General features: G+C 37.2%; 1 protein-coding gene across 1 annotated transcript in view; it reads left to right on the top strand.

Annotated features, from left to right (window-relative positions):
- The first annotated feature begins 207 nt into the window (after positions 1–207).
- BRWD3 (bromodomain and WD repeat domain containing 3) overlaps positions 208–9,824 on the top strand; it is a 102,066-nt gene continuing 92,449 nt past the window's right edge. The window contains exons 1-4 of the mRNA XM_037047770.1: positions 208–462; positions 587–645; positions 843–872; positions 1,282–1,341. Of these exons, the coding sequence (XP_036903665.1) occupies positions 432–462; positions 587–645; positions 843–872; positions 1,282–1,341 (180 nt within the window). The 5' untranslated portion in view covers positions 208–431. The remainder of the gene's footprint in view (positions 463–586; positions 646–842; positions 873–1,281; positions 1,342–9,824) is intronic.

Genomic DNA, 9,824 nt, shown 5'->3' with positions numbered 1-9,824 from the left:
CCCAGTTAGCACCTCCCCCTCCTTCCGGGAGCAGTAGCTAGGCAACCGACGGTCGTCTGGGAGAGGGGAGGCCGGGTTGCTGCTGTAGTGCCTCTGGCGGCGAACAACCAGTGATGCATGTACCTCTCACAGTTTTTACCTTCCCCTCTCTCCACCCCCTTTGCCCCCGCCCACTTCTCCGCCACTTCGACTCCTCCCTCTTCTTCTCTCTTTCCCTCTCCTTCCTCCTCCGCCTCCTCAGCTCTACAGCTAGAATATCTATGGGTCGAAACGTGATGCGATGAATCCGAGAGAGACCGAAACTGGGACGAGGAGTGCGGCGGAAGCGGCGGGACTCCAGGGCATGGGGGCTTCACCACAATAGAATCAGCACCCCCACTCACCGCCGCTAGTCCTCCGGATCGTAGCCCCCAAATCCCCTTGGGAAAAGGATGGCGGCGGCACCTACCCAGATCGAAGCCGGTGAGTGGCTGTGTCCGGGGGCCAAGTGGATGGGGGCTTAGCGCGACGGATGTCAGTTTGTTTTCAAAAAGCTTCTATTTCTCTTCTTTGCCTCTTTTTCAACCTCTTTTTTCGTCTTTCTCAGAGCTGTATTACCTGATCGCTAGATTCTTGCAGTCCGGACCCTGCAACAAATCCGCTCAGGTGAGAGGCAGAAGGAGATCCGGGAGTCCTGGGGGATGATCCCAAAGGGGAAGTTGAGGCAGCGGGGTGCGCGGTTCCGCTGAGGGAATGGCCGGCCTTGACTAGCCCTACCGTCAGTGGCTGTGATCGTAGTGGGGAGGGAGGAATGGGTTGATGGGCCAAGCTGCTCCTCACGTTCGTGTTTCCCTTTTGCTCAGGTTCTAGTACAGGAGCTCGAGGAGCATCAGGTACGGAGCCCCTTCGGGAAGAGGTGGGGAGGTTTGTGGTGAGCCTGGAGGGAGAGCAGATCAGGGGCGGAGGGTAGGGCCCGGTGGGAGGCTTGGATCTGGGCACTCATAGCTCTTGTCACAGGGGTGAACCTCCTTCTTCCCTCAAAAGGGGCGGATATTGCTGGGGTCTCAACTCGCCCCCTCTTTATGCCTGCGGGAGGCGGTTTTTCAGGATTTCCTTCCCTTCGGCCTGCCCCCCCCCCCCCCACTCGTCTAGCTCTGGGGCAACAAGCCACAGGGCCAGCAGAAATAAACACACCAAATGGTCCAGGACCGGGACCCACGCTAGTTCGGGTTGACGGGGAGCCGAGGCTTGGCCTTTATCGTTTGCCCCCCCAACCCCTCCTTTCTTTTCTCCGGCCCCCAGCTGATTCCGCGCCGCTTAGACTGGGAGGGTAAGGAGCATCGAAGAAGCTTTGAGGATCTGGTAAGTAAACTTTTCATTTCAACTTACCCCAACTCTTTCTCTACTCCCTCCCCACCGTGTTCCCCCAGCCCGAAGCGCCCCCGCTCGACCCTTCAGCCTACAAGGCTCTTGAGCTCCTTGTAGAGCCGAGGAGAGACTGCCCCTTCCCCCTCCCGAGTCGGAGAAAGGGTACCTTGCCCTCCCCTTTGCCTCGCTTCTTTCCACCCCAAAACTTTGAAGAATGTGAGCTGGTTATCAAACGTGCCGTATTGTGGATTGTAAATATGTTGCAAACATCGGGAAAGACCCATTGTAGGGGGGAAAGGGAGAGAAACCAGGGGGTTATCTTGGGGCACGTACCATGGACTGACGCTAGCCAATGGGAGCGTTGGTAACAGCCCGGAGTTCCGGATTAGTGGAAGAAAACTGGTTTCTGGTTGGTTCTGGCTTGAAATACGGGAACTAAGGCCAGGCTCACTCTTTTTGGGGGTGGGGGACGAGGGAGGGGGCTCTGGAGGGGAGTTGACGGACCCGGATTGACAAAAACGACAATCAAAAATAAGGACCATCGAGCGAATTCCAAAATTTCGAGTACCGAATAAAAGCGTAATCGTTGTATATCTCAGATTTTAGAGAATGGCTCATCAAATCAGCATTAAATTTGTGCACATTTTTACTAAATAACAAGTATGGATTATGACCTTTTTAAAGAATTGAGGAAACACGATTTTAGGTCTGCAAGGAGACAACAATGGCCATAATCTGTGATAGAATATACTTTAGTAAAGGACCAAAAGCATGAGATTGACTGTTGTTTCTCTTACAAATATAATTCCTAGTGTAAATAAATGTATGTACTCTGTAGCATTGATACGGAAAAGTAATCCTTTTGATTTTGGGGAGACTATTACATTTTATTAGCCACTGGCACAGTGAATTGGAAGGAAATTTAAAAAAGAGAGTGTTGTTACTGAAATCGAAATTGAGTCACCTTTAAAACAAAATTCAAATGTAGAAAAATCAGGCAAAGTTTTAAAAAGTTGCAATGGTATGGTAGGCAATATAAATACGATGATTTCAAATTTGTTAGCAATAAGGCAGTATTTAATTTTTTTTGCTGTTCATTTCATATTTCTCTTTGTATTAAATTACAATAATGAAGCCATATTATTACCAAATTTACTATTTTCTTATTTTTTTTCAAATTACACAAAATGGTACGATTGTGATAAGGATAAATTCCACTATCTGTGCTATTAATGGTAAATAATTCCCAGATGGACAAAAACTATTTTTGAAAAACTGCATATATTATCAATTTATTTAATTAGTAGTCAGACTTTTTGTTGAACTTAAGCCCTGCCAAAAAAGGTCAAAAACAACAGTGCCGACCTGGATATATTTTAACACTTTCTGACTAAGCTGATTTTGAAGATACAGTTTTATACTGAGGTGTATTTACAATGACTTCATTTACTTTTATCTTTTAAGTGGACTATTTTAAGTAAGTAGAAAAGGCTTAAAAGGAAAAAACCTGTTTAAACATTAACTTGACAGTAACACAAAGTCAATGAACACCAAAATAATTAAAAATACAGTCTGCTAACCACCCACACACAAAGAAACTCAGCCTATTGCACTTCTTTTTCTTATATTGTAAAGACATATTTTTTAAGAATTGCAATCAGTGTCCATTTTATGCTTTATGTTATCTTATGTAACACTTATCTGTATTTGAGTACTCATTTTAATAGTAAGAAAAGATTCAAATTGTATTTAAGCTGCTACAATTAGAACTTCCATTGGAGCACTTTAGTTACTTCAGTTTTTCACTAATATCCTTGCAAAGTTAAGTAGTTTTTCTGCTTTTTCCCTTTTTTTCCTGAGTTCTTTTCCTGGGCTACATTCCTAATGTAGAGTTATCAGATCAAAGGGTCTTATATATAAAAGGGACTTTTATAGCTCCTGTTATATATTGTAAGATTGCTTTCTAGAAGATTGTACTAGATTATAGTGTCACCATTAGGTACTTAGAGTAGATTTTAAAATATTTTTTTATATCTCTCGGTAGCTTTCATTGGTGAAACTAGTCTCTGCTTGATTTAATTAGCTGTTTTTTGCATTGTTATTGAAGCTTAAACTTTAACCAGTTATTTTTAATTGTTAATCCATTTATATACCTCTATATTTCCCTTGATTTTCACTTTCATGTTATAATTTGTTTTTATATTTCATGTATTTACACAAAATTTCTTTTATTGTTTGAACATTATAGTTTAGATCATCTGCCTTTTTGTTTTTAATTTAATTTTTATATTGTATGCAGTTAGGTTTTTATTTTTCCACACTGGTGTCCAGTTTTTCTAGGGATATTACATTTTGATAATATGGTCTCCTTGTAAGTCAGATGTCCGCTCTCTACCTATAGATTTCTTTATAAGGGAAGAGAGGACAGGGCTGGGTGGGAATTTGAACAGAAGGAACAGAAGTGTAGTGGCTGAGAACTGACTAGGCAGTCTGTGTTAGATCGATTCTAGTCAGCCATTTCTTATGAATTAACATTATTACACATTTGACCTGAGTTTGAGTGGCTTCATTGTGGAAGAGGTGGACTTTCTTGGGGTAGATGGTTTTTAAAGTTCTATTAGAACAATGGATTTACACAGTATGATCTTTGACTTAGCTACATGTTTTGGATTAGAATTTAGGGCAAAGTGTTAGTATAATCTAATATGTTAAATTATATAACAACACTTCAAATTTAAGATGTACTGGGGCATAAAAAGTAAAGAATACAAATGCATAATGAACAATTAAGGTCTATAAACAAAGAGATCAAAATACTACATTGGGGTTGCATATCCATGTCTATAGTGTATATTAGAAAAAATCCTGCCTTTCTGTCCTTATGCATATTTTCACTTAAATTGTATTGCTTAACTTGATTTATCCAGAAGAATATGAATATAACAAGTTGATTATTACTATTCCTATTACATATTCTAGAAGTTTTCCTTTTTTACTTCTAAAATCTGATTTAATGTTTTCATTAAAACTTGGAACATAAGGGAAGGTGCTTTTTTCTTAAAGGTACTGGCAGGCAAGTATTGACATATCCAGATCTGAAGTGCCTCTTAAAAATGTCTGTACATGAAATGTTTGTCAGTTTCTATTGAACTGTACAGTTTTTGAATACGACATTCAAAATAAAACATTCTAAATTAATTTTTACAATTCTAATTGTAAAAATGAAGTAATGATACCAGGAGAATTTTGCTGTGATGGTGATGGTATCTGAAGTTTGATCTGGGCCTTTTTTCTTTTATCTGCCTGACTTATTTGCAACATAATAGAATTAGATTTGCTTCTTACAATTCAGCTTAAGGTAACTAATTTAAATAATTACAGATGTCTTTTCATTTGTGGTGACCCTGTTGAATTGTTGGCTATTTTATTGCTTCCTCCATTGAGCTTTATTGGGAACAATGAACATAGTAATGAGGGGGGTGTGTGTGCTTAAATGATCAGTTTTTGTAAATACACACATTTCATACGTTGAATTGGTGACTTGGAAACTTTTTCAAAGTCAGTTTTAAGATTTTTCAATCATTTTAAGGGGACTCATCATAATAGTGAACCAGAGGCATAATTATCTTTAGGTGTAGTATATATTTTTATGTCTAATCAGAATTTTCATCCATAGAATTGAAAGCACCAATTAATGTTTACATCGCGAGTGACATAGATTGTATTACATTCCTTTTATACACAAAAGTTTTGGAGCAATTCTATACTGTTGGGAAAACTTTGATCAAGATTATATGTTCACTATATTTAAAAAGAATACATGTAGGTATGATGATATGTCGTTATAAAAACTTGCATCTGCATATAACACATTCAAGTTTAAAAGTGTTTTCACATCTAATTTGATTCTCACCAACTACTTTAAAACACTACATTTGAATTCCAGGCATACCTGAATTTTTTTTCTTACCTTACCCAGCTCTTGTTCTCTAATTACTGGTAATAGCTTAAATTGTCTGTTAGAACAGTATCTTTGAGTGCTGGTAGCAGAGTTATTGCATCCCTCAGTGTGGAAGCAATTTAAGCATGTGTGATTTATTAACTGCTGTGTGGACACACAGCCATAGTTAGGAAGAACAGAATGCATCTTGGGAAACCAGAAAGCATGTGCTGCTCAACCCCAGGGTGGATATAATGCTAACTCATAGGTATTATGACAGAGAGCAATGAATGTCTGAAAACTAGTATTCCTCGCCTACTGATTTGCTTGAGCCATGTGTTCAGTTTCGCCCTCTGTAATATGTTGGTTTTAGCTGCTTCTCTGGATTCATCTTTAGCTTTTTTTTTTTACCTTTGGGTTTTAACAACATACTGTGGATGATTAAAATCTTTTTGGAGACTTATCATTATTGGTAGGAAAACTGGTCTCACAGTATAAATAAGACAGGATTAAGAAAGTGATGAGAGTCGCTGTGAGGGTGAATGTTCCTTATAAAATTTTGTCCTGAAAGCACTTTTGGCAAATTTGAAATTAGTTTAGCTTGTGTGTTTTTGTTCTTGTTTCATTGGTGGTGATTACGGATTAATTAATAATTTTAGTGGAAATATAATAATTTTAAGGCAGTTTAGTGTTTGTGCCCTTGTTTGACATTTCTCACAGAACATTTTGTGAGTAGTATGAAAAAATCATAAGATTTAACTTGGAATATACTCTTTACTTGCTGAGTGATCCTGGGAAAGTTACTTAACCTCTTAGGGATTCAGTTTCCTTATTTATAAAATAAAAAACTAATACCTGTTTTACATGGTTTTTGTGTGAACCAAATTAGTCAAATATGAAAGAATACATTTTGTTAAATGAAAGCACTGTGCAAATGAATTGGTTACTACGTTTTCAAAATAGAATAGAGAGGCTGAATGACTAGAATGGAAATCTGGAAAACTATGACTCCAGAATTTATATATTTTTTAGCTAGGTAATTATTACCATCTAATTTTCCTAACATTTTTGTAAGGTGAAGGAACATAAAAGATGCCATTAAAAGCAGTATTTAAAAAGTATGTGTCAGAATTGTACCCCAGATGAGTGTTTTGAGGTACATCTGTGTTGAATAAGATATTAAATTAGGTCAAGATATATTTAGTGTTGTATTTTTATGAATTACAGAAAGGTAATTAAGTATCATATGGTATAGTATTCACTATATTTTTTTAAGAAATAGGAGGTATATCTATTCATTGTCTTATTGCAGGGATTGTCAGCCCTTCTGATTGATCTCTTCTTATCCTGAATTTATTTTCTATATATTGTTGATAATTAACTTCTTGCATTTTAAATTACATTGTTGAAGTTTTTTTCATGCTCTTTAGTTTCAACTGTGGTACTTTATGGCCCTCCATTATTATTTGCTCAGTTTCCTTAACTGTTTTAAGAAGAATTTTGTTATAGGTTTTGTAAATCTACTATCAGGTACTGAATTCTTTTGTTGAACCTTTCTTTACTGAGAAATTTCTAGAATGTGGACTGGCCCCTTGGCTGGTCTCTTTTCTTTGTCTTGATATTATCGCCTCTCAAAGTTGTAATACCTGTAGTGCTTTTTTTTTTTTTTGAGTCAGTGTAACCTAGAGAATGCTTGAGCCTAGGCGGATTGCTCTGGTGGTCTCATTCCAGAAGATACATTTAAACTAATGAAAAGAAATGCTTTGAAAAATGATTAACATTTTCAAAGGAAAGTGATAGGAAATCTTAATACTTTGTGTCCCACCCTGCTGACCAGTGGTAGCACTACAATAGAAGGGCCTGCCTGTTTTCTTTCTCTTTCTTTCCATTTCCCCCCTGTCCTCCTTCAAATTCAGCAAGCGTTAAAAATTAGCACTTATATTTTAAAGATATAATATCAGATTGTTGTAGATATTTATATCTTATCGAAAAAAATATCAAGAAGAAAATATTACTAATTTTTAATTTTTCTTCCTTGTTTTTTGTACAAGTCTTGTTTTTTTTGTACAAGTTTTTATTTATTTTTTAAAATCCTCACCCAGCGACATGGTTAGAGAGAGGAGGGTGGGGAGAGAGATATGCAAGAGAGACATCCGTTGGTTGCCTCCTGTGTGAGCCTAGACTGAGATCAAACCAGAAAATGAGTCACATGCCCTGTCTGGAATTGAACCCGAACCTTTTTGTTGTATGGAATAATGTTCCAACTAACTGAACCACCCAGCCATGGCTGTACAAGTATTTTTTTTTTTCTTCAAAACCAGATGATCATCTCTCTAGAGTTTTTATTGCCTTTTTTGTTTAACTTAACATTGTGCAGGAACATCTTAAACATTGAGGAGATAGTACGTGCTAGTCACCATGCAGTGCGAGCTTACTGGGTGGGGATGCATTTTTCTGCCTGGAATGCTGTCTCTTCCCTGTCTGTCCTGTGATCTTTTACTTAGCCCTCAAGTGTGAAATTAGACACGAACTACCCCCTCTTCCTAAGCACAAATTGGCACTGTGCTTCTTTACTTCCATAGCTCTTTGTGCTAACCTTTGGTTACTTGTAGTTTTGATTTTTTCTGTTTGCTCCTTTGTTTCCACTACTGGGACTCTTGAGTTCTCTTAGCACAGCAATTTAATCTTTCCATTGCATCTCTATACTTAATTTTTTTAATAATTTTTATTTATTTTTAGAGAGAGGGGTAGGGAGGGAGAAAGAGAGAAACATCAATGTGTGGTTGCCTCTCATGTGCCCCCTACTGGGGACCTGGCCCACAATGCAACCCAGGCATGTTCCCAAGACTGGGAATGGTTTTACAGAATAATACAAAAGTTCGTATTATACTTTTTTTAAAGATTTTATTCATTTATCTTTAGAGGGGAAGGGAAGGAAAGAAGGAGAGAAATATCAATGTATGGTTGCCTCTCGTGAGTCCCCTTCTGGAAAGTGGACTGCAACCCAGGCATGTGCCCTGACTGGGAATCGAACCATGATCCTGTGGTTCGCAGGCCTGCACTCAATCCACTGAGCTACACCAGCCAGGGCTGTATTATACTTTTGAACTTTGTTTTTAGAGAACTCTTAACTTCTGCAGATTTCAGAGTACTTGTTGTGTTACTTGTTGGCCATTATAGTCCAGAGAAAGAAGTGTGGTTAAATAAATGACGGAATATTTGAGCTTTAATCAAAAAGGGTGGTTTATAATATTAAGCCACAAATTTCATAGACTGTTTCTTTTTTATTTGTTGTTCCCCTTAATTATGCACTTATTGATTGCTTCTTGTATATTTCTTGACCAAAGGTTGAACCTGCAACTTTGGCTCATGGGCATGACACTCTAAACAGCTGAGCTACTCAGCCAGGGCAATGCATACTTTTAATATTATATTTTATACTATATTCCTACATGGTTCTAATATGGAAATTTTTATATTTTTAAAAGTAATTACTGAGGATAGTTAAAAATATCACCTTAAAGAATTTTCAGCTTTAATTAAAGCAAATGGATTAAAGTTAATGTTAAGTATCACTTATAAATCCTGAAGTCTGTTTTACAAGACTATTATTGCAAGAACAAACTTGATGATGTTGTTTAATGGAGAAGTTAGCAGGTTCAAACTCAAAAGTGTTGTTTATTGCCATTGTGTTTATAGAGTCTATGTTTCTGTCTTCCTGTTTCATAATCAGATTTTTAGAGCAATGCACTTTTGAATGGGACCACTTAGAAATTGAGTAATTTTCTGTTGTATAGGGTGAAAACTAGAGTTGTAAAACTTATTTGATAGCTTATAATAGAAAAAATCGGGGGGGGAGGATTTAGGAGTAGAAAATCCTTGTTTTTAGTTGCTTAATTAATGATCATGTGTTTTTAAATTATTATTGAGGAATTGTAAAAGTTTTATATAATTAATAGTAAATTGAACATCATTGGTTTTGGAAAATGAAGTATCCAGGAGTTAAGATGTCAGTTTCATAAAATCCTGATGGATTTTTTAATGAGGTAATTCTAAACATTTCCATTTGAGAACTCCCATTTTCTGTATTATATATTGCTAGATATATTGCTATCTCTAGAGTAATTAGTTAGATTTTTGTAACATGAAAAACGAGATGGTGATGGCACAAAGAAAAGAAAATTTATTAAAAAAAGAAAATGCCATTAAAGACATCAACTACCATATAATGTAAACTCATAAGACAGAGTGGAGCAAAAGTAGATTTTGGGTATGGAAAATAATACAATAGTTAATAAGTAATAGAGGAATAAACAATTTTGCATGCACACAACTGTAAACCTACTTTTGCCCCACCCTGTATAGCAGTTACTTGATGAAAAAGTAATTGCAGATATTAGAAGCCAGTTTATCCAAAATAGTGTTGGGTGGGGAGGGAAAGACATAAGCTATTATAGATTTTTGTTGTTGTTGTTCAAATACAGTTGTCTCCATTTTCCTACATCCACTTTCCTTCACCTCCCTGATTCCCCACTTC

This window comes from Sturnira hondurensis, unplaced genomic scaffold, assembly GCF_014824575.4.
Source record: "Sturnira hondurensis isolate 20B ecotype Veracruz unplaced genomic scaffold, ASM1482457v3 Scaffold0006301, whole genome shotgun sequence".
NCBI lineage: Eukaryota > Metazoa > Chordata > Mammalia > Chiroptera > Phyllostomidae > Sturnira > Sturnira hondurensis.
The sequence above is the reverse complement of the archived record's forward strand: the minus strand, read 5'-3'. Positions and strand labels throughout refer to the sequence as shown.